The 24,554-nt window shown below is 39.2% G+C and overlaps 2 protein-coding genes across 3 annotated transcripts in view; one reads left to right on the top strand and one right to left on the bottom strand.

Moving 5' to 3' along the window:
- The window catches only part of PTPN2 (protein tyrosine phosphatase, non-receptor type 2), a 28,907-nt gene extending 15,744 nt beyond the window's left edge, over positions 1 to 13,163 (top strand). The window contains exons 6-10 of one of the 2 annotated variants that reach the window (XM_027677056.1): positions 1,737 to 1,946; positions 3,376 to 3,534; positions 6,432 to 6,622; positions 8,183 to 8,284; positions 12,854 to 13,163. In XM_027677056.1, the coding sequence (XP_027532857.1) occupies positions 1,737 to 1,946; positions 3,376 to 3,534; positions 6,432 to 6,622; positions 8,183 to 8,284; positions 12,854 to 12,875 (684 nt within the window). In that variant the 3' untranslated portion in view covers positions 12,876 to 13,163. Of the gene's footprint in view, positions 1 to 1,736; positions 1,947 to 3,375; positions 3,535 to 6,431; positions 6,623 to 8,182 lie in introns of both variants that reach the window. The other variant, XM_027677048.1, reaches the window with a different exon arrangement.
- Positions 13,164 to 17,334: 4,171 nt separating this feature from the next.
- PSMG2 (proteasome assembly chaperone 2) lies at positions 17,335 to 24,549 on the bottom strand. Its single transcript, XM_027677035.1, has 7 exons — positions 24,413 to 24,549; positions 22,637 to 22,808; positions 21,777 to 21,835; positions 20,840 to 20,958; positions 19,408 to 19,581; positions 18,117 to 18,237; positions 17,335 to 17,688 (listed from the first exon to the last, which is right to left on the bottom strand). The coding sequence occupies exons 1-7, from the start codon at positions 24,479 to 24,481 to the stop codon at positions 17,596 to 17,598; spliced, it is 807 nt and encodes a 268-aa protein (XP_027532836.1). The 5' UTR covers positions 24,482 to 24,549; the 3' UTR covers positions 17,335 to 17,595.
- Positions 24,550 to 24,554: the final 5 nt, after the last annotated feature.

The raw sequence follows: 24,554 nt of genomic DNA, 5'->3' as shown, positions 1-24,554 counted from the left end.
AGGCATTTTTGCCTTTTTGAGGTGTAAGGGAGGTTTTCATCTGTAATGCTGTCTAACAGTCTTGCGGGAAGGGAGTATCATTTGCCACTTACAGACTGTCTAGATCCACAAGGAACAACCTTAACCTTTGCTTTACCTAATATGTGCATTTAGCTCACCTCTCCAGTTTTCTTCTTCATTTTGTTTCTAAAATGATGAATTATTTTTCTTAAAAATAGAGGAAATTGCTTGGGTGTTATTTCCAGATTTCTCATAAAAAATTTATCTCCTTCATGTTTTTTAAACAAACAGGTCATTTCTGTTGATTTGTGAGTTAACTTGGCACTTAAAAAATTAGGTACAGAGGAGCAGTTGAAAGATCTCAGTTGAAAATGCAAGCTCTTGTTTTAATGCTTTGCTTCAGACGAAGGAAAGTCCCAGTGTATTTACACAATTTAGGCCTTGGTAGTCTTTTTTCTGCATGAAATCTTAATGTGAACTCACTTTCCCAATATCATAGATCACACTCTGTTGTCTTTGTTGAGCTCTTAGCCAAAAGACAAAATATTTCTGGAAGATAACTGTGCATTTGAGAGTCACTGGAGTTGTGTTAATATTCAGTGTTTTCTGTGAAAATACTGGCAGTCTTGCAGTATCAGGCATTGAAGGCAAAAGACAAAATGGGAGAGTATTTTTGTTACTGTGGTAACCACGAACTGGATTACTTCAGTTTCACAAAGGAGTTTCCTTAGCTGTCTCTGGTAAGAAGTTGAAACGGACTGAGCAGATGAAGAACAGTAGGGTTTATTTTAATTTTAAGGCTGTATTTTACTGTTGCTGAAGAAGGAAAAATAACTTTTCTAGAATACATTGATAATTTAAATCTTCCTCTGTTCAAACTCTGTCCAGGTTTAGGTAGGTTTCAGTCTATGTGGAAAATTTGATGTAATGGAGAGAAGGTAAAAATAACTGAACGTTTTTAAAATTCCCGAGCTAAAATCAGTGATCAGTTTGTCTCAGAATCATCATGGCAAGGAGTAGCATTTAACAGCAAGTCTGAAGTGAGTTCCATAAAAATATAATCCAGATTTTATATACATATTCTTGCTGTCATTTCAATACTTGCAGTTAGTTGTTCATGCTAGGAGAGGAACTGTGTGGTTCTAAAGCAACTGTATGATTTTGGAATCCTCCTTTTTTACTTAAAAAGACTGAATATGTCCTGCAGAAGTCTTGCTAGACATCCTGCTGTATGGGTTGTTACAGGCCTTTTCCATAACGCTTCCTGCTGCTTGCAGTAACATGGTTCATAGAAAGGAGATGTGATACCTCTTGGCATTAAAACTTGCTCTGAGCAAGAGTGGAGAGTGTATACAACACTGATGTGGACTTTTTTCAGTAGTATTAATTCTAGCTGTCTAGTAACTGCTGTCAGCCTTTAAACTGCACTAATGGTAGAAAAGGAAGGATATTTGGGAGTAAGTAGTAAAGCAACCCAAATATATTGGGAGTTTGAGAAGAAGAAAAAAATGCGTATGGTAATAATTGGAAAGGAGGAAATGACCAATTCGGATAAAAAACTGCTTCAGCCTGCACTGTTGGTTGTCATCCAACTTCAAGCAAGTTATGGGATGGTTTGTCTAAATGGGAGTTTTAAAATAGAAAATAGCTATTGATTTAGACTGGGGAAACATGTGCTAACTGAACAAAAGAGGAATACTTCCTAGCTGTATTGTTTTATTTGTTTTCACTTCTAGAGTGGTGAGTCCAGGATGATCTCTCATTTTCATTATACCACATGGCCAGACTTTGGAGTTCCTGAATCCCCAGCTTCATTCCTGAACTTCCTGTTTAAAGTCAGAGAGTCTGGTTCACTGAGTCCTGAACACGGGCCTGCAGTAGTTCACTGCAGTGCAGGGATAGGACGTTCCGGCACGTTTTCATTAGTAGACACTTGTCTGGTTCTGGTAAGTGTTTGCTTATTCGCTCTGTCACCTCTTCCCTTCTCCTGACACCCCGCCTCCCTTCCCAATGTGGGCTTTTTGGTCAGAAGGCTTTAAAAACGTTGAAGTTAATGACATGCCAGTGGAAACTTTAATTGAGACATCATGCTTTATTTTTCTTCACATATTTTGACGGTTTAAAAACACGGCTCTTGAAATGCATTTACAAATCCATCTTCAAGTACATTACGTATTTTCAAAGCTTTCTGGAAAGTAAATAGTAAGCATTCTTTCCCTTTTATATAAGATGAGCTTAGAGAAGGTTGAGGACTGGTTGGTTTTTTTAATATAAGTTTAAAGTTAAGCTTGTGAATATATATGGAGATAATTAATTCTATAAGTCTTTTTCTCCAAACACAGAATATCTCAGAAGTCTGACAGACCCCTTTTCTTAAGAGTGCAGAAAACTGTTATCTGAACTAGCATGAGAATTCAGGCATGTCCCTGGATCTCCTGCAGTATGTAATGAAGAGTGGTGCAGAATTTCCCTTTCTGTGCAGCCCTCTGGGAGGTGGGGCTTGGTAGCCAGTTGCAGTGTCACATGGATGTATAGATTTCTATTTTTACTCAGTGAGCTACGTCATCAAAATTGCTCATTACATGAGTGAACTTTAAATGTTAAATAATATTTAAAATTGCTTTAGAATTTTGTTGGATTTTGAAGTCCAGGCATAGACTTTTTATTTGTCTGTGCGTGGTAATAATGAAAAGGACAGCACAGGGTTAGGTGAAATAGGATTTCATTTAAATGACAAGAGACTTGTCTTCTGGTTTGGTTAGATCCTCTCAACTTATTTTTTGGTTTTTTTTCTTCAGTTTTTCTTTTTTGATGCATTTTGAAAAACGGGTATATTTTGATGCAAATATACTTTAATATTATATGATTTATAGTGAACATTGTAAGAAGCGCAGATATATGTTTAAAAACACCCCATGAATGTAATGTAGGGACAAGTGTGTGCATTGCCTGGATTAGGGATTCTGCTTTAAATAAGGAAACTTCTGCCACGTTCAGTCAGTCTAAATTGCTGTTCCATTCAGGAGCAGCAGGAAATACTATTTTACGGTTCTGATTCTTATAGTCTTATTTCAAAGTTTCAATACATGCCTGAATAAAATCAAGCATACCTAAATTTCTTCAGTTGAAAACTTGATATTAGGGTACTAATTTATTTGGTTAATACAGGATCATTGATTTGTTCATAGTAAGTTTTCATTAGATGGTTTGCATTTTATCTGTAAAGACAAAATAGAAATCATTTGAGTTGTTAATTTTATATATAACCAATATAAGCGTAATATGAAGAAATTAATTTTTAGATTGAATTTTATGACTTTCACTTGCAATTATTTTTATATACCATTGATACTTTCGATGTAACTTTCTTTACAGATGGAAAAAAAGGACCCATTTTCTGTAGATATTAAGGAGGTATTACTGGATATGAGAAAATATCGAATGGGACTTATTCAGACTCCTGATCAACTAAGATTTTCATATATGGCTGTAATAGAAGGAGCAAAATTTATAATGGGGGATTCAACTATACAGGTAAATGTATAGCTCTATGTATTTAAACAGCAGACTGCAACAGTAGTAAAAAATGAGCTCCAAATTATTTTAAAACATGTAACTTTGTGGAATTTAAATAATTAGTCTTTTTCAATAGATGCCTAGGAGGTATCAGAGGATATCTGTTCAGTGCCTTCTATGAACTAAACTTCTAATCTATATATATGTCCCCTTTTCAATAAAATATAAAAATAATTTGTCTGTACAAATGTTTAGAGAAAGAAGGTTCAGTCGGTATCTTCAATACTAAAAAGCAAAAGTAATGACCAGTACTGCTTTGAAGATAGCAAGGATCTTTTTTAGAATTTCTTGATCCTTGCTATGTATTTTCCCAACAGAAAAGTTGCCTAATTCCACAGATATAGTTTATTACTAAAGTTGCTGTGTTTTTTCGTGTCCCTTAAAATCTGTGTTATATTTAGTAGAATCTAGCCAAATATAATTAATTTGGGGGCAAAAAAATTACCTATCTTGCTGTTTCATCAGAGTGGCTTGCAGGCGTAACAGTAGCTACAGCTATGTTAAGTGACTGGAGCTGGGTGCAAGGGAGGACTGGGAGGAGAGGCTTTGAAGCAGACTTCATTCTGCTTTCTTATGCTGGGGCTTTTTTATTTTGTTGATTTCTTAAAATCATGAATAGAGCAGATAAGCTAAAACATTTTCTCTCTTCTGTGGTTCTGGTAGTTGTCTGAGTCTTCTCTTTAACAAATGTTTCTTGACTTGCTAGAAATAATTTTGCACAACTGCTAATCAACACCTGGGACAGTGTTCTGCTAGTCTTGACACCTGTGCCATATGCCCAGAAGACTTCATGGTTCATCCTAATATTAACAGCAGTTTAGTGTCTTTATTTTCTGGAAGCTGTTTCTGGTGGTATGAGGTATTGCCTCCAGTAGTATTTTTCTGCTTTGTTTTTTACAAAGCCATGGTCCACACTGTGAGGAGGTTGGGTTCCCACACTTACCCATCTAGATCACAGGATTTCTTATTTCTGGATACGAGGGAGCAATCAGGTTCAAGTGTGTTATTTCTTCGTAGTAAGAGAATGCCTAAGAAGGCACACTTCTCATTTGTTCTTTTTTTCTTGTTATGATTGTTCACATGATCTTTCTTAAACCAGTGTTTCCTGCATTGCAGGCATTTGTCCTGATGTTTTTCTCTTTAGGCCTCAGGGTCACGTGCAGAAAATCGATTGGCAGTACTTAAAAGGAGTATTTCTTCTTTCGAGGTCAGATAGGCTGTTTTTTTGACCCTGAATGGAACAGTTATACTCTCCAGAGTGTGAGAGGTATTCACTTCTGTCTGCTAATAATGGGGAGGGCATGAAGTTATTGACTGCCTCTCTATTATAACATTAGCCAGATGTTAATCTCTGACATAGCCATGGGTTTTGGAAGTCAGTATGCAAACACAACCTTAACTTGCTGCCAGCTAGTGGCTGCAACTGCATGCATGCAGTCTGTCTGCTTAAGGTTGTGCATTATTTAATTGGTCCTGCCATTCATGCAGTCTTGTCATACGTATTTAAACTTGGAATTACCAGCCATTTCAGCAATTGTTATTACATGTTTAGAGTAGAATTCTTGGTGAGAAATTCCTTCTGTATGACAAGAGCAGTAAAGTTGTCTCTGATTTCAGTTCTTCCTGTGTGGCTTTATCACTACAGGTGTAATCATTATTTGTCTTAGGCAGCAAGTCTGTTGTGGACACAAACGTGTCTTCCAAAAGGCCTTTTTCTGTGACAGTAAGGAGGAGCTGCTAAGTGGATTTCCATTTGTCAGTGGCTGTTTCTTTTTTGTTTGTATGTTTGTTTAAGACAAAACAAAGAAAACCTCTGAGAATTAAGTATTTTTTGAGTCAAGACTAGTCCCTTTGTGAATTTCAGATCTGTACTGGAAGCTTCTTTGCAATGGAGAAGTCAGTTCATTGTTAAAACTCATTCTGCCAGCAGTCCATTTATAAGTGGCTGGCTTTTCTATATCACTGTCTGAGTTTGATATTTAGTAAACTATCAGTCTTGAATTCAGGAGTCTATCACTTAGATTTGAGAAGAGTCAATTTTTCAGTTCATCCTCCCTATCATAGACTTTTAAAAGTAACTGATTTTTTTCTACAAGGTATTCTATGTCTTTATAGGTACTGAATGATTTGTGTGAGAAAAGAAATGATGGGTTTTTAGGGACAATTCTTTTCCTTCCTGTGAACTTCCTAGCGTTTTTTTCTGCATGAAGTTCTATTGCACCAAGTCCTTCAGACTGTTCATCATTAGAACAGTTACTCATTAGGGCAGAGATCTAGCAAACCAGGTTTACTTCCAATTTTTTTTCCATCTTGGTTTAAATTACTTCCCAAAACAAGGTGAATAACTGTTCTATGATGCAGTAGAGCTCTGAGCTAGTGGGCCACTATGTGAACTAGTAGTCTGCGACTGGCATAAATAAATCTAGTAAAATTTTCCCAGTTCTCTCTTTTTAGGCAGTTCTTGCATGCAAGTCCTATTGTATTTTGAAGCCATGAAAGGTAAGAGCACAGTGTAGGCCTGTAGTGAGTAGAGGGAGATGGAAAGTGCTGGACAGTGCCAGGTGACACAACTAGGTTGCTTCCTAGTTGTGGAGCTACTGTGGACAATACAAACCCTAAAGCTAGTGGCCTCATGCCTTAGTAGCATCATCCCGGAGAAACAGAAAAAAGGATCACTGATCACTGCTGGAGAAGATGCATCTTCCTCTAACCTTATTTCTTCATCTAGCAAATTTTTTCTTGATCCGGTAGTTCCTTTTAATCTACTTTTGTGACTGTTCTTTTGGAAGACATCTTGAGCAAGGGCTGTCTGTAGTGTTAGGGGAATGTTTGAAATATGTTCTCCTTGTTTGCAGAAACGGTGGAAGGAGCTCTCTAAGGAGGACCAAGCGCCACATTCCGAGCAGTCTCCTCCGCACCCAACTAAAATTATCACAGAGAAGTACAATGGGAACAGCATAGGCCTGGAGAACAAAGATCAGATGGAGAAAGTAAACACTGACCTGTCCACTAAAGTTCAAGATATCACAGATGGGAACACTGAAAGGTAGGCAAGATAAAGAAAACGTTTAGAGGGCATATACACTCTCTCAAAAGGCTTATTTCTTATAATAAGAAAATTTCAAGATCTTTCTTCAGTAGAGAGGAAGAAATGGTGGTATTTGACTGTCTTATTTAATTATTTTAAAAATACAACCTCAGTTGTTCCTTGTGATAGTTTTACTGTTGAAAGGTCAAGAGAAGAAAATGTCTCTAATTGAAGCAGCTAAACCTCATGCTTGAAAGCATTTTCCCGCAGGCTGTTAGTGAACTCCCTTGTGCAGTGTGAATTAGGTCTTAAAATTGCCAAAAATAATTTGATACTGACTTTTAAATACAATGCTGACTTCTGATTTAAAAAACAGAAACACAAAGGCTTGATCACCTACCACTTTCTGTGTAGTGGTTGAAATTGTATGATTGGAGCCAGATGTTACCCTCTGTTCATGTTGAATCTAGCACTGTGAGTAGCTTTCTGTGGTTTAGCTGTCATGTAAACTAGTCTTTCTCCTTCAAGTGTCTCTGCCTCACAAGTACAAATATGTCAGCTGGGAGGCACTGTCACTTGGGCCTGCCCCCATGGGGGTCACCAAATGTTGATCCATAACCAGAAATCCAGAAATCAGTCAGGGTTGTGCTGACCTGAGCCGTGCAGTGCACGGGGAGGAGGCAGTATCTGTCCCAAAGGGCTACAGCCTGAGACAAAACACAGCAGTTCAGTGTGGATAGGCTGGAATTCTGAAATAACTTCTGGCTTACTAAATGCCCTGATGGGTTTGTCTTTCCATGTCTTCATGAGTGTTTTTGAGAGGGAATGACAGCAGTTCTGTAGATGTTTGAAGGAACCTCTCACAAGCGGGAGGGGTGGGGCGTGGATGTGAGTGTGGTGGTTGTGTGCTAAGGACTTGGACAATCAAAATGGGGTTTTGTGTCATAGTCATGGGCTGTCTTAGAGATTGTGAGGGTACTTTTGGAGACAAGACTTACAAGGTGGCCCTGACAGTGTAATAACACACAGAACTGGGTTTTCAGTCTGTGTCCTTTATCAAGATCTGGTTCACAGCCTGAGATGAGTTATTATTAAACCTGCATGCAGGTGTGAGTAGGTTTGGATCAGTGTATCATTGGGGCTGGTGTGAACTCTGCAGTGGAGGGACCCATGTACATACTATGAATGTTTGCATGTAGTATCTGACATTGCATACAAAACCAGCCTCCATTAAAACATCTTTGCCACCAAATGGGGCACAGACAGGGGTGAAAGGCTAAGCTCAGATAATTTAGCTGGCTCTATCTATTCTTTGTTGAACAACGTAGGTCAAGCACCATGTACATCTTTACATCTGTCATTTACTTACTTCATGGGGCTTCACTGATCTGAAACTCTCCACATCAAGGTGGTTAAAACATCATAAAAGATTGCTTGGCTTGAATTATATATACTGCTACTTTATGCTAATAGTGGGTTAACAATAGGGATTGTGTTGGAAAGAGGTTTGCTTTAATATTGTAATAGCCTCTTTTCCTGTTCTACAGTGTAAGATTTATCTTTTTTTTTCTCTTTCAGTTCTGTCCGAAAACGACTGCGGGAGGATAGAAAAGCAAACACAGCACAGAAGCTGCAGCAGATGAAGCAGAAGCTAAATGAGACTGAAAGAAAAAGAAAAAGGTGGTTATATTGGAAACCTATTCTCACTAAGATTGGGTTTGGTACACTGATTTTAGTTGGTGCTTATTCTTTCTGGAAAATGTATTTTCAAGAACATTCCTTGTAAGTAAACAGTAAGCGTGACTGCTCCAACAGGTAATTTTGCTGCAAGTTAATGACTAGGGGTGTGACTTTAAGCAGTAAACTCCTTACTCCTGGAATGGGTACAGACTGTTACATACAGTAGAGAAGTGATGTAAACTTGATCCCATGTCGACATCTCAGGACTTTCCACTGCAGGTACTTACAAAAATGAACTGCTGCCCCCCAACAGAGTTGATGGTTTTTGTTTATATGAGCAGGTGCAAACTTGCTGCAACTGTTTATACACTTTTTAAAATGGTGTTCTACCAGATCTTAAACAAAGCTGAACCATGGAGGTTTAGCTACTGAAGGCTGTCTGGATTTAAATTTACATGCCTGACATAAGCAATAAACAATGTTGTATCATTTACATTATTAATGCAAAGAAGTTATCCTTAAATATGTGTAATGTACTAGTGACATGAACTTAAACATTTTATATTCTTACAACCTAGGATAAATATATTTTATAATTGCATATTTAATCTTTTTGTAGTTCACTGTACTTTTAAAAGCTCAGTTTGTACAAATTTCTGACCAAAAGAATTTCATTTTGAAACTAAATGTAATTATAATTTGTGCATGAAAAGAACAGTGCAACCATTCCCCATATTTTGTCTCTCCAGTTTGAAATGAGCAGCTAGGGGTCTGATGAAACACTTGCCAATTTCTACTCTGTTAATTTGCATTCCTTATTTATTTTTTGTAGTTTTCATTATTTAAGTAAGGCATAGAAATTCAATTTTTTTTAAGACTTTTGAGAACTTAGTCCCCACTGAGAATCATACTGTTGATTAATGTATTCAGACTTCAGCTACTGTTTGAAGGCCAACATTTCAAGTTCTGACATTCCATTAAATGTGAGACATAATGTTTTGTGTGTCTATAGATTTTAATTGCTAGAAAGAATTCATTCATCAGTGATAAGTGTAGAAAGCACATTCAAAGGAAACTATAGTTGGACTTCCAAGGGTGGCTTTAGTAGGAAAGAAATGTTGGTAGTGTTCTGCCATACCCAGTTTGTTTGCCTGTATGAGCCACTTTGGTGGCTTCACAAAGTCTAGAACTGCTTTTCAGCTTCTCCAGCACTGTATTAGAGACGTGATGGTAAAACACTTCATGACTAATATTTTGGGAATACCTGTGCTACAGCCCCTTTAAAATTATCGAGCACTCCCTTTCCATTCCTTGGGCAATAACACTTTCTAAATAGTAATTCAACACAAATCAATTTCTTCGCTTTAAATTACCTTGCAGTACAGATGGTATGTGGCTGTATGTAGCTTGTTGTTCCACTTGAGACCTAATAATTTGTAGGATTGGATTGTACTTTGAAATATGGATTTTATTTATTCAAGCATTGCCTTGTTGGGTGACTTCAGAGAAGTCATGTTTTCTCCTTCTGTTTTCTAAGCTTGGTTATTTTCTGTTGGGTGTGGGGTTTTGGGAATTTTTGGGAATTTTCTTTGTCCCCCTCCCATTTTGTAAAGTGCTTCCGGGATTTATTGCTGAAAAATACTAAAAGAGCTGGATGGTTACTTGGTTCCTTATTCAAAGGAATTAACTTGAAAGTTTTTCAGAACATCCAAGCTTGGTAACAACATAAGAGGCATGGAGCCCAGTTACTTTGACATTTACTACACAAAGCTAAGTACAGTTTACCCTTTGGAATTCTCATTTCGCAATAGCTAATACTGTTTTGGACCACACTGTTTATATAGTGTTTATATAGTAAACAAATGCTAAAGGGTCCAGATCAGGAAAACAAGTGCAGTTTCATACAGTTCTCAATTCGGGAACTTGTGCGTCAATAGAACAAGACAATTTGTTCTGTGGCATTGCTGACCAAATGTGCAGCCCTAATAGCAAAATGACTTGCTGACTGCTTTGACACAGTGTAGGCAGGCAGCTCACATATTTCAAGGTGTTTCACCATTTTTACAACCACAGTAACTTTTAGCCAACAAGACCGTCAGAAGATTTTTTTTTTCTTTAAATTGAGAAGACAGGTGTTTCAGTATCAGCTGTAACTGTTAGTAGGTGTAAATGTATGTGCCTTATAAATATATTTTGGTTATGGAAAAATACATGGAATGTAATTAAATGCTTTTGTAACAGAAATATTCCAGATTTTATTCTAAATACTTAAAAGCAGCTAAGGAAAAAGTGCAGGCGAAACCTTCACTGATATCACACTGTCATTTATTTCCCTGCTCTTGGCATGAGAAGGGTTTCCTGGGCCACCAGTATTCTACAGGCACTGAGCTCTAACTGCAACTTGTCAGGTTGTCACTAGAGTTGTTTCCCGATTCCATCTTCCAAATTCTGGCTTTTCAGTTTTGTTGATCCTCAGCAAACATTCCTCATTTCAGGGTGGAGCAGGGCAGGAGGTGGCCATCTTGCATCTCCTCACACTTTCTTACTTTCTTGATGCAATAAAGCAGGACTTGCACATTCAGCAGTTGTTCTGTAAAAGTTTAGTTTGGTTCTGTGATTGCAAGTACCTTGGGAGTCTTAACTGTTAATAATTTAAGGAAAATGAACCGATAAAAGTCCTGGATAAAACTATTTTGAACAGTGAATTGTTCATGGCAGTATGAGAATAGGAAGGACAAGCAAACAACAGGTCGCTTAGTACACTCCAGGAAATAATTTGGATAAAAGTCTTCCTCCTGGTCCATCACTAATCCTTAAAACCCAATATCTGGAGGAGGCTTGTTGCTGCTGCACATTAAGCCCTTGTGATACTTTGTAATTCTGTGGGATTTAAATTTCCAGCAGTTTTGCACAACTTGGACATTAAATAGGAACAACTATGGGCCAAAATGAAGAACTGTTGATCCCAGGCACCCTTATGATAGGAAATGCTTAAAGGGTGAAATTGAAGGACGTGCCTTCTGACCCCTCTCCTGCCTCCCTCCACCCTGGTTTCTGGCAAGCTGCTGGCTGGTCCTGTGCTACTTCTAAAACATTGTTGGGCTTGGTCCAAAGGGTTACTGTGTTTGGTTTTCTCTTCTATTCTGGAAATGCATCAGTCAAAATTTTTGATGCACAGTGGGCATCTCTGAATTTGATAAAACAATGTTTGACTCTCAGATGAACGCTCATGTACAAATTATGCACATTTTCATTAAAAAAATCCCTAGCAAACATTTGGATCTCCATTGCAAGGAGTTTCCAAAGTTGGAATTAGTTCTTTAGGTTTCCTGTTTATGTTCTTGGTGCAGGGACAGTCCACTTAGAGTGACGGTACATCTGTATTTTCCTTGAAATGTATTAAGTAAAATAATTTAATTCAGTGTGAAATAGCAATTTAAAAAAACCTATGGATTTATTTTATGGAAGTGAGATGTTGCAAGTGAAACTTAGCTTATTCTGTTAAACCTCGAGTAAAATGGTTTACTGATATCAGTTTATATCCCCCTGAAAAGGGAAGAGGCATAAATGTGTATGCATGTATGTGTGACTGGATTGTGCAGGCAATTAAAAAGCCTGGCTAGCTTTATGTTTAATGAATGTAAACCAAATTATATATTTAGTTTGCTGTTTGGCATTATAGTAAAACCTGAGACACTTGAGGACTGCACGAGAAAGTATATTAACGGTGACAAAAGAGGAAGTCTTCTGCATGGCCGAGTGGCTTAAGCCAGAGGACGGTGTTTGCAAAGTTGACGTAACACACAGTAGTCTTCCTGGGCTTTTTTGTTTGCCCCTGAAGTTTAAGTCAGTCTTTCATTTTTATGTACGAAAAATAAATGTGTTCAAAATTGCATCTCTGTCTGAGTCTTTATTTAAATTGGAAGGATAAATACTTGGAAGCCCTTTTTCAATGTGTCATAACTGATCAAGGAAAGCTGAATTATGAATCAGTGTAGTGCTCGCAGAACTCAGACTTGTTTTACTTGTAGTAGCTTGGGGGTGTGGTGTTGTGAACACCAAGGTGTCTTTCTGTGTTCCTCGGAGTAGACACTTACCTTGCCTAATAGCAGAATGTACAGTGCTGGGATGTCTTCCTCACTACAGGAAACCTTTGCCTGTAAACGGTTATTTCTGTGCCGCTGTGCCGGGGTGGCCTACAAAGCCGTGAGAGGTGGTGTGTCTTGAGATGCAGCCTGCCATAGTCCTACTGAGGCCCAAGGAGACTTCTGCAGTGCTTGGGGTTAAATGTGTGAGGAAGGGGTTTGCTGGACTGAGACCTGTACTTGAAAATCCCCAGCAAGGATGTGCCTTATACTGTAACATGGAAATACCTTCTGGAAAAGCAACAGCTTTCCAAGAGTACTTGCTCTGAGGCAGTAGTTGCCCCAGGGAATGCATGAGAAGCTGTTTGGTATTGACAGTGGGCTGCAAACCCGCTGTCAGTTCTTAGTTCTTTTTGTTGTTGTTGTTTTTTTTCCCCTGTACTCTGTACTGAATCGGTGACTTTCTTTTGGTTGTATGTCGCAGGCCGAGACTGACTGACACCTAAGCCTTCAAGACTTGTGAATATTCTGCAGCTATAAACTGCAAATTATTGACATGCAAAGCAAGACATGAGCCCCCTCTTCGGGAACAAAAAGTGAGGTCTGTTAAGTACCAAGAAGACCTCAGTTATCTGTTTACAGCGTAAACTGCACCGAGGGGATGAAGACCACCAGCAGCGTGTGCTACTTTGCAAAACGAAATAATTTGCCATCTTGTGTTTTTTATAATGCCTGTATTAATGTAGAAAGATGTAAAAGAAATAAATTAGGAAATATTTTGTTTTGTACTGCCATTCTTATTGTATTTTTATACTTTTTGGCAGCATTAAATATTTTTTTAAATTGACAATATGCTGTTGTGTGCACGTTATGTTAGGGAGAAACCATTAAGAGCCTGTTTTGTGGAAGAAGAAGCCTTTTGCCTTAAGGTTTCCTGATACCTGTCTTAACTGGAAAATGGCAAAATTATTAGAAAGTGCTTAAAAATATTTCCATTAATGCTAAGTATTGTAGTTTGATTTAGGAGGAACTCTTGCACATTTCTTTTGTAATACACCACTAAGATTATTATTTTATTAATCTGACCAATTGGTTTGGTAATCCTTCTTATGTTTGCTATAAAATATGCACAAGATGTTCAGAGTAACTTTGTGAAGGGAAAGTGTTTTGTTGGTGATGCTTTAAAGGGAAGACAGATGTGAAATCTGACCTCTCATGACCCACGGTCCTGTGCAACAGGAGCTCAGGGCCAGGTGCAAAGCGCACAAAGTCAATGGTGTCTGTAATTAAACGGGTTTTGGATTGTGCCATCACCATGTGTTGTATGTACAGTATTTTCCTTCATATATCCGACCTTCTGTCAGCATTCTCCCTGACAAAGTCAGGATGGATTGGAAAGGGGTAAACCAGAGTGTTGCTTAAAAGAGTTCTTCCAACAGGGTCAGCAGTGTTTCCAGCCCTTTGCCTTCTGTAACAGAGCTGACCTCAGTTCTGCACTTGATGTTTCTGACAGTTTCAGATAGACCTTAACTCACAAAAAACATATACATTTACTATGACTGGCTGAACTGGCACGTGGTGGGGTTTTATATGTGATTTGCACTGTGCATATTTTTGTAACAGGTTTTTGTAAAAATCATACAGTTACTGAAAGTAAATTGTGGAAGAGGGGAAATCTAGGCCAACTAAAGCAAGTTTTGCTAAAATAAGCAGCAGCCTGAAATCTTAGCAGAACTTGGTTTCAAGACCCATGCATGAAAGCAATCATATTGAGTTGTGTTTAACTTGAAGGGGAAGCTGAATCAGGGGAGTAGTTAAATGCAATTACTTGAGCTAAAGACAGGCTTGACACCATCCTCAAATAGTCTGAATTGCCAGAGTCTGGCTTGTCCAAATATTTTTGTTTCTTTAGGTGATTAGCATTGTTCTGAGCGTGTGTTGGAGGAGAAAACATTGTGACTTGATTCAGCTTTCAAGTTGGTGCAGCTGTGAGACCAGGAGTGTTTATAACAAGAGATGAAGCTCTGCCAAAACCACTGCAATAAACCCTGTTATTGTTTAATACAGGAACAGAGCCCGTTTATATCGCTTGGAATGTCTTTGGTAAAGGCTCGCAGCTGTTCATGCCTTTTACCTTGGGCTGTGGTTTAGGTTTTCATTATTTTTCCCCTCTTGGAGTTGTGAGTAAGCATGCAGTGCGTGACTACTGGAAATATGCATGTGCTTCATTATTTTACCTGCTGCTATTAGAGCTATCATATATGCAACTAGTTTATCTTGTGGGGCATAGAGGACTGAATAATGCTTATCAAAATGCTGATTTGCCCTTAGTTTTTAAATGGTTTTCAGCTACTGAGCTGATGGATCAAATTTGATGTCAGGCCAACTTGATGAATCAGCAAAGGGCATCAAGATATAGTAGATCCTAAACCAGGGCTTTGTCAGGTTTGATTGAGGGCTGCCTTGTGACAGAAGTCTTGGCTTACTGGCCCAGGAACTTCTGCCCCATGCATTTGTTTAGTTATTTTTACACAAGCCACAATTCTTGACCACTGTTGGGACAATGTATTTAAACAGGTGAAGGAAGGGGAGAGGCTGCCTTTGGAGAAAAGGGACAAGTGAATGTCTAACTGCAGCCTTTAAAGAAATGGGGTTAGAAGAATCAGACTTGTAGATGGCTTTTTTTTCCAAATGAAAAAGTTGTGATTTACTGGCTGCCAGTTTTTATTCCATGTTCAAGAGCAATGTTGCAGAGGTGTCTTTATTTTTGGTAGTCCTCTTAATAGCAGGACAAAGCCGTGGCCCTGTTCTGCAGGCAGGCTTCGGTGTGTGCAGAGAGTGGGCTCGCCCTTCCCGGGGCTCTGGAGGCGGGAGGGGCTCTGGCCAGCCAAGGGTAGCCGCTGCCTGTCCTGCAGCGGCATCTGGTGCCCGCCTGTGTCCTTGTCTCTCGTCATAAACATTGAACTGTCCTATACCTTTTCCACAGGGAACAGGAAAGCCTTGAGGATTTTCTCTTTCAGAGAGTACTCCCAGTACCGAGTGCTCTCCTTTTCCCTTCTCGAGGTTTCACTCGGCTGTGCTTCTTGAGGAGGAAATGAACATCTATGGCTCACTTAAGAAAAATACTGTGGAGCAAACGACACCCCACTCATCGCTTCTGTCTGGTCCTTCAGTCCAAGAGACTTGATCTGCCCCTCTGCTCTATATACACCCTGTAGTCACTTTTTAAAGGCTACAAGGAATCCTTTAGCCCTTAACAATACTCAGCCCTGTCTTTTTTCTCCTCCACTCCAAGGAATGGCTCTTAGGGCACAGGTATAAAAGTATGAAAAGATTTATCACCCTTATCAAGTCTTTCCAGTTGGTCATTCTAGTTAACATTTATTTTAACATAGATCCAAAGTTCAGAACTAATAGGAGTCGGTGTGCAGGACCAGAATGTAGTTACCTATACACCCATTAGGCAGGGAATTAGAGATGAGAGGGGAAGAAGAGAGAGAAGAAAAATAGAGCCTGAGAGTCAGTCTTCACCTGTCCAGCATGGAGCCCACCTTGAACCTCGCTCAGACCAGTGGCCGACGCTGGTGCTTGGCAAGAGCTCCTGCAGTGCAGGACACTGGTGACCTGGAGTTTCTGTGTGATGGACAGTTACACATCCATTACTTTCTGCACGGAAGCTGCTGTCAAACAGCAGCTGGCCTGTGCCTTCTAGCACAAGTGTTGGGAATAAAGAGGGAAGTGACTGTGCTCCTTTCTCCCTTCTGCCTCACAGCAATTTATGCACTTGGCTCAGTTTGAGTGTGGTTAGTTTTTCCAACTAGTTTTAGACTTACCAGACTTGTCTCGTGCTACACATGGCCTTTTGTCTGCGTTCCTGGACCACTTCTGCATTTTCACTTGCCAGCTTATTAGTCTGGATACCTGTGGGAACTCCTAAAAATATATTTTGGTTATATATTTTCAATACTTTTCACAATGCTTTTCAGCGCTAAATCATGGATGTGAGATGGTCAGTTCTAGAGTTGCTTTTAAATAAGCTGATGTGACCAAGCACTTCCAAAAGATCAAAATTGAACATATAACCTAATACAACAAAACAAGTACCATGAAAAACATCAAACACGTGAATTGCGCATCACACAACCGCTGTTTCAGACTAAGCTTATAAAACACACAGATACCAGACTGCCTGCTCTCAGGGCACTGTTATCCAATTCCTTTAAATCTCAGAGCACTGTATTCATGTTCAAATCAGTCTAAGAAGGCTCATCGACCTAGAAAGCTGTAGTTTTAGCATCTCAGCAGCCGCTGGAAGTGCAAGAGAAGCCTGGAAAAGAGAAGGCTCAGGTGTGACCTAATTGTGGCCTTCCAGTACTCAAAGAGAGCCTACAAGAAAGATGGAGAGGGACTTTTCACAAGGGCATGTAGTGACAGGACAAGAGGAAATGGCCTTAAGCTAAGAGTAGGTTTAGATGAGATATTAGGATATTAGATATTAGGAAGAAATTACTGTGAGGGTGATGAGGCACTGGAACAGGTTACCCAGAGAAGTTATGGATGTCCCATCCCTGGAAGGCCAGGTTGGATGGGGCTTTGAGCAACCTGGTCTAGTGACCAAGACAGGGGGTTTGGAACTAGATGATATTTAAGATTCCTTCCAACCCAAGCCATTCTCTATTTCTAAGTAGAACACAAAAGCCAGAACAGCCTGTTATACTGCTTGCAGTCTCCCCAGGTGAATCTACCGCAACAGCACTGGGAAAAGAAGGCAAAACCAGATCACTTCTGACCTTTGCTCACATCACCAGGAAGTTTTGAAAAAAAGATCTCCAGTTGACATGGAAGAGAAGGGTTTTATCTTCATAAGAAAATCCATGCCTACACATCACTCTCAGGTTCTCAGCTGATTTAAGAAGGAGCACCACAGACTTGTCCATGGCAATAACACTTCACTAAAGAAAAAGGTTTCTTAAAAAATATTTTATTAGAAAAAACTTCAACCAAAGTTACTCAATAAACGACTGTACAAAATGTATTTCTTTGGTCAATTTGTGAAAGTTACCTTAATTTCTTCAGCTACCCACACACGCAAAAGGAATTTTTCTTAAATAAAGCATTTATGCAGACAACAAAGCAAGCTGCTATTGCTTGGCAATTGCTATGTAATCACCACCTCAAGGGACGTCTGTGACCACACACGTGACTCACAGGAGAGTTCGGAATTGATCAGAAGAGTGCAGGTGGAAGACCGTTGCCAAAAAGTAAGCGCCAAGAACTTGGTATCTTCCATTGAGAAGAAGAATCTGTGGAATTGTTGCTCTGCAACAAAACCAGAATAATTCTTTAAGTTTTAAGTACTAATGATGTCATTCTATCTCTGGCACAGGTATTAAAATAATCAGCAGCAGTACAAGTGTCAGTGTCATGGTGGGTTGCTTTGGAGAAGGGCACTGGAAGATAGAACTTGATCAAACCCTCACCCAATTTTTCCCCGCACCTGTCAAACAAAAGAACTGGTGTTCAGGTTTGGTTTTTCACATGGGGAGATTCCCAGTGAGATTGTAATCAAAATATATATTTAATTTGGTGTATCCCTGATGACCAAGAGCCAAAATGAACCCAGCCCAAACATATTTAACTTTTCTAAAATTCATCTGAATAACATTTTTGAAGTTCTGTACTGAGGAAAAATGAAAATAATGGATATAAAATATGAAAGCAAGAACTCTAGATCAAACAGCACTTACTTCACTTTTAACCAGCTGGAGCCATTCATTAAGATAGTTAACAAGAACAAATGCATCAGGGATGTTGTCCCCTTCTGAGCAAAATTTCAGAAGAACTGCCATTTGAATTCCCTTTGAACAGCTGTAACAAAAACGAGCAGGCATTTATATTTCTTTTTTAGATTCAGAACAATATTTATGTATTAAGAGGAACAACAACCTGCATATGGCTTGTTAAAAAACAAATCCAAAAAGTAAAAATGTATGCAAATATAGACAGATTTTTTTTCCTCCAGACTTCCTTGATTGCGTTTTCACATTTCATGCCCTTTTTCTTAGTCTTGAATTTTTTATTTAACTTGCAAGGCAGGAATTCTATGTCTTGCAAGAGTACTCAGTGCTTCTTTTACATACTTAGTTTGCATCTTTGTGCTGGTGGGGCGTTTATACAGATCCTTTGATAGAATCACTCCTTACATTTCTATGTATTTTAAACCAGCAGTTTTGCAGGCTGCATATCACTACATTACTCACAATACTCTCATTTTTTTCATTAACATATTAAGATTGTTATTTTTGATTTTTTTCCCCCTTAAGTCCTGGCAGGTCTTTTCTTTTACATTTGTATATTGTTTCCATACTGAGGTCAGTACATAGGTAAGCATGGTATTAGTAACTCTGCTGCTGTTGGATGCGATGTGTGGACAGATGTCAAAAATAATAATTAAAAATAAAAGTCAATTTTCCACCTGACACTTACAAAACAAACATCTTTTGCAAAACTACATAGTGCCTTAGCGAGTATTAATAACTCAAGACATGCTTTCAGCACAACTTCTGATGCACATACCTTTCAACAAAACCCTTTAATCTAATTGTTTGCTGGCCCTGAAATCTTAACTTATTCTTAGTGCTCAGAATTGTTTGTGATTTTGGTTTGGTTTTTTTTTTCAACTGATGATGGAACCATTTGTCACAGGAAACCGTTTTAGTTAAGGTATCACAGGTTCAGGAATTCTGCTATTAATAAATTCTGGTTTGCATAAAATCAGATACCAGATTAATTGTGAATTTAACGGTAAAGCTGATTCCCTTATATTTTTTATCATATTCTAACTTTAATGATGCAGAATTCCCATTTTTCACCCTTCTTAATTATGGGCTTGACCTGGAAAAAGTTCTATTTCTATAAAATCCTGTTCTATGAAAAGAGGAACTTTTCCTGTAACACACCAGTTTAAAAGATAATTTTACTCAAGTACTAAAAACAAGACTACTGATATCGTTCTGTGCTTATCTTTAGACAACTCACCTCTCAGTAAACAACAGTTTTGTGATGCCACCTCCAGGAATATGCAGAACTTTGTCTGTATCACTTATTCCAGGGTAAGCCGCTACTTTTTCCATTTCTTTCCAGTTCAGCTCCTGCATAAGGCCTCCAACTGCTTTCTCAAGATCAGGTGTAAGTAGGTAGCGCAGTGGTGTCCTAGAAACAAATCAAGAATACATTAAGTCTGACAAGGAAAGACATTGCCAAAGTTATTACTTGTGGCAGACAGAAGGTGCAAGCATTGAGGACCTTACACTTGCAGTGAAGAATTCCTCTGACATTCCCTCCCTCCTCAAATCAAAGTTAGAAGGTGTCTGTGGTCTCAAAACAGTACGAACTACTCAACTTTCTGCAACAAATAGAACTAAGGTGGTGCCCACTTTTTAGGGGCTCAAATAACTGGCAAGTACCAAATACACAAGCACATACACAGGAGAACTGCTTATGGTTGTTAAAATTATTTACAAATAAAATGTGCTTTTTCTTCCTTCAGATAGGAGGTGATTAATTTCAAGTCTGGGTAAACTTGGACTTCACCATGATATAGTATTTTTAATAAGCTCACGCTAGTAAATCAGCGATAAGGGAGTTATCCTGTGGTGCTGAGGGAAGTGAGGGGGGTTAAATCACCACAACATATGAGACAGACCTCATCAAATAACCATCAGTCCCTCTCATTTCATTTCATGTTAGCTGGCCATCCTGCAATTGTATGCAACTACCACTACTTCTGGGACGTGCACAACAGACCTAAACCTCCTTTAAGGCCCTACGCATTTATACAGCCTGAGGATAACAATTGGTCTTTTGCAAAAATGCAAATTTTATTTGTCTTCTGTTAAGTCACCAGTTATGATACCCTCAATAAGCGAGAAATGCTTGGGTTTTAAATGGGTAATATCTAAAAAAAATACATACAGTCTAAATATTGCAGTTGCTTCCCAACAAATAATAACTGATTACTTCCTATTAAAAAAAAAATAAAATGACAACTTACTGTATTAAGGAAAATCTTCAAAACGCAGAATGATGATGAAGAGGTAAGAAACTAACCAATACTATAATCAACTGTTAAAAATCTAATTTGTGACCTGTTTGTCAGCAGTTGATGCCTGACACTGCTTGCGGCCACAAGAAGTTAGAACTGAGGCTCTGTTGCCTGACAGTGCAGGGCAAGTGCAATTTGGTTACAGCTTGTTATTTGATCAGCAATTTTGACAGTAGTAACTAACAAAGTTCAGAGACCTGCATAAAATAATCCTGTATAACATCAAATTTTAATAGTATACTAAGCATTTTATGACTATGTACACAGCCAAGCAAAAGCACCCTGCCAAAAGTACTCAGCAGAGGGAAACACGTCAGTCCAAAAGAACAGAAACATCCATTAGGTCTCTTAAGGACACAGACATACCCCAGAAGTTGCTCATCGTCGCGCTGGTACGCGTGGCTGCTCGACAGAACGACGACTCTGGCACATCTGCTGCCTTTCACCCAAGAAAGCAGGGCTTCACAGAATGGCCTGTACTTGTTCTTTATGCAAAGACACAGGAAAAAAAAGTGGAAAACGTAATATAAGGTGTCACATATAACGTTTAGCAGTGATGTAAATTCTTCTTCATATCCACTTAGTCTTCAGTCTCAGATATACTTTTAAAAAGCAGAGCACTGCCCTGCTTGTTCACTTCATCAAAACTACACGAAGAATGACAAAAATTATCATTTAGACCACGTTAACAACATCAGTGCCACCTGTTTTGTGTGCCATTAATACCAATGGAAAAAGCTATGGAATAAGATGGGATGGTAGGATCACAGAGTATTTTACCACAGTTTCAATGGCTAAAAAAACCTGCACCACAAAATTTTTTTTCTGGCATGGTATTCTGCTTATTTTAAATAGCAGCCACTGTCCAGTTAATGAGTAATTCTAAATTCTTCATTTTTTACATAATGAATGCAGTTTAAATTAATATAGAACGCTATGAAATAATTAATTGGCGTGACACAAAAAATTAAGCTATTACAAAGAAGACACAAAACCAATAAATGTAACAAAAAAAACCCCCACCCCAGACAAACCCCAGATAATATTGTATTTTCAAGACTGTTAATAACAAAGAAGATATTTATACTAAAATCTTCCACCACATACAGGCTGTTGTGGGGCTTGGAAAAACAAAACAAAAGCTCAGCTCTCACTGAATGCAGAGATCAGTAAAATCATATCAACTACAGAAGGTGTTATAGCATGAAGTAGAAAAATAATTTTGTTAGGTCACTCTAACTGCTTGCCAGCAGAACTATTAAAACCAAATAGTGAAGTAAGAACAATCAATGAACATACTTACCTTTATGAAAGGTGATCTGATCTGCAGGACTACAAGTTTCTTTGAAGGTAAGGAATACACTACAAGAAGAAATAATTAGGTCTTGTTAAGAAGAAACTGAGAAAGAGATCTGGTTATAGAAATATCAAGATTTATCCAATTCACAAATCTCAGGACAGTAAACCTTTCAGCTATCAATTCACATGGGAAAGTGTGACAATATCCACAGTGTTAAAAATATGTATTTTTGTGCAATGTCTTCACTGGACTTTATTTCACTTGTACTAAACTGAAAGGATTAAATAAAGAAAAATATATGAAGATCTGCCACTAGTAATGACTCAATCGATTTTGCAGCTTTGCAAAGATTGACATACTATCCTTAGATTTCTGTGATTTAAGAGGATAAAAAAAATTAAATACAATAATCAACGTAGGGAAAGAAACTACAAATTTGTAGGGGGGAGAGGGAAAAACACTGCATAGGGAAAAAGGCAAATGTAGGTAGGAAGAACGGAAGGAGAGCAGACAAATATCCTTCTACACCAGAAATTCAGTTTGCATCCAAACAGTTTATTTTAAGTATGTGCAGAATTGATGTTACTTTGGATTAACACCGCAAAAAGTTTTGGCTGCACTGCAGTAATGCTGAAATTCAATACTTCTTACTAGTTCCACATGTCAAATTGGTTTTCCAAAATAACAACAGGTACAGTCTCCTCTGTGAAAAGTAAATACGTTCTTACCTGTAGGTTACTACAGTTGTTATTACTGACCTTAATTTAAGCACATCAGCAAAGTGTTACAATAACAAAAAAAAGAAAACGTGATGTTCTTGCACCTTAAGCACCTTGTAAATACCTTCAGTATTCAATACCCACCTTCAGCATTTATACTGAGCTCCGTTGAGTTTTCCTCTGCTGTTGCATATGGGTTATTTCCAACCATTGGCACCAGGCAATCAGTGTAGAAGTAACCAACTTTAGTCATGTCAAGTGTGGAAATCACCAGGTCTATTGCCAGCTGACCAACATTTCCCACGGACACTGCTGGCTGAAGTAACAGAATTGTACCAAATTACAGTGTGCTTTACGGATGATACAAGGTGCTCTTCAAACAGTGAAAGTTAAAATTGCTTCAATTCTGGTAAAACATGATTTCTAAAAGCAGCTGCTCATCCTCTGACAAAGGTGACTATTTCTTAGCAGATTAGCAATACAGAATTTGGTCCCTTACCCACAGAAAAAACCCTGGCCACTTCTGTGAATAATCCTGTCTCGCTGTAAACTTAAACAAAGGCTTAAAAACTTACCCCCTCCCCTCCTTTTTTGGACAGAATGTACATAAAAGCCACTGAAAAAACTGATGTGAGACTTGCAAACCTCATGTGACACCCAATGGTAACGCTGACGTTACATATTAAACCTCTAAACCTCAGATTGACCCAGAGACAAGAGAATTTTTCATTTTTTAAGGATGAAAATGCTAAGGGTCCCCTTGGATTAATTTCACAGGCAGTGCCGTGGGTTATCACCCAACTGGGGCAGATACTGATCTTATATACTGACCCAATGCGATGGCACACAAAGAGAAATTCAAGAGTTTGTGTCCTCCCGAGGAAACTATTACAGGAAGACAACATTAAAACTTTCAGTTTCTTTCCTCTAATTTATAAGCAAATCTACGAATTGCTGCTGCTGCCCTTTGCGGAGAGACACCGAATTTGATGCTGACAGAAGGTGAAGGAGGACGCGACAGCACTTTGCGTGTCGTTGCGCACCGGCTGGTATCCAAAATCCTGTTACTCCCACACGAAGAAAACAGCAGTGATGCATTTCCTGCCGCTTGTCAGCTGACCGGGAATGACTTCCCGCGCAGCCTGCAGAGTCATCCCAGGCTGTGCAGCCCTAGGTGGGAAGCGATGAGGTTACCTTTAACTAACCCAGGAAAGGGAGAGAAATGATACAGGCAGGAGAAATGATGGGTTTTGCCACATCGCAGCCTGTGCTGGAGCTCTCGCCTCACAGAGACATGGTCACCTCGGGTACCATTACCTGAGATCGACGTCATAACATGAGGGGATAAAAAAACCCTCCTACGACAATCCTAATCCCAGTTTTAAATATAGCAGAAATGAGGATTTTTTACATTGGAAACATTTATATATCGTACCTAAATGAAAAAAAACACAACCTTTTATTGCAGTGGCAACCCACGGGTGCTACAAATCTTGCAAAACCACATAGGGCATATTAATTTTTAGCGCAGTGGCATATAGCTATTGCTCTAAAATTGTATATAGCTATTGCAGCTCGGCACGTAACATCTTGACAGGAGCTAACCCGAGGTTCTGCGGAGGGAGAATCTGACGGAAACGGAAGGGACCGCGCCAATCTCTGCTGGAGACAGCCCTGGGAAGGCGCCCTCCAAACCCTCCTTTGTTCGGCACAACACCCCACAGATTACACACACCACTTGCCCAGAGCCTTCTCCGCTTACCCCGCAGCCAAGTACCCAGGGATGACCCCCGGGGAGGGGAGGGAGAGACCCGAGCCCCTCCTGTCTCGCCTCACAGGAGTAGAGCCCTCAGCGCCGGGACCGGGGCAGCCACCCCTCAAACCCATCGAGTGCGGGGGCGGAGCAGAAACGCGACTCACCGTGAGCAGAGTGAAGCCTTTAAAGTCGGAGGCGGCGGAATCCCCGCCGCGGTCGCAGGGAACAAACATGCCGGCCGGGAAGAGCGGAGGGAAGGAAGGAAGCGGGGCCCGGACGCCGTGCCCGCGTGTCCCCGCCAGGGGG

The sequence above is a fragment of the Neopelma chrysocephalum genome, unplaced genomic scaffold (assembly GCF_003984885.1).
Source record: "Neopelma chrysocephalum unplaced genomic scaffold, ASM398488v2 Primary Assembly neopelma1_22, whole genome shotgun sequence".
NCBI classification, from domain to species: Eukaryota; Metazoa; Chordata; class Aves; order Passeriformes; family Pipridae; genus Neopelma; species Neopelma chrysocephalum.
The sequence above is the reverse complement of the archived record's forward strand: the minus strand, read 5'-3'. Positions and strand labels throughout refer to the sequence as shown.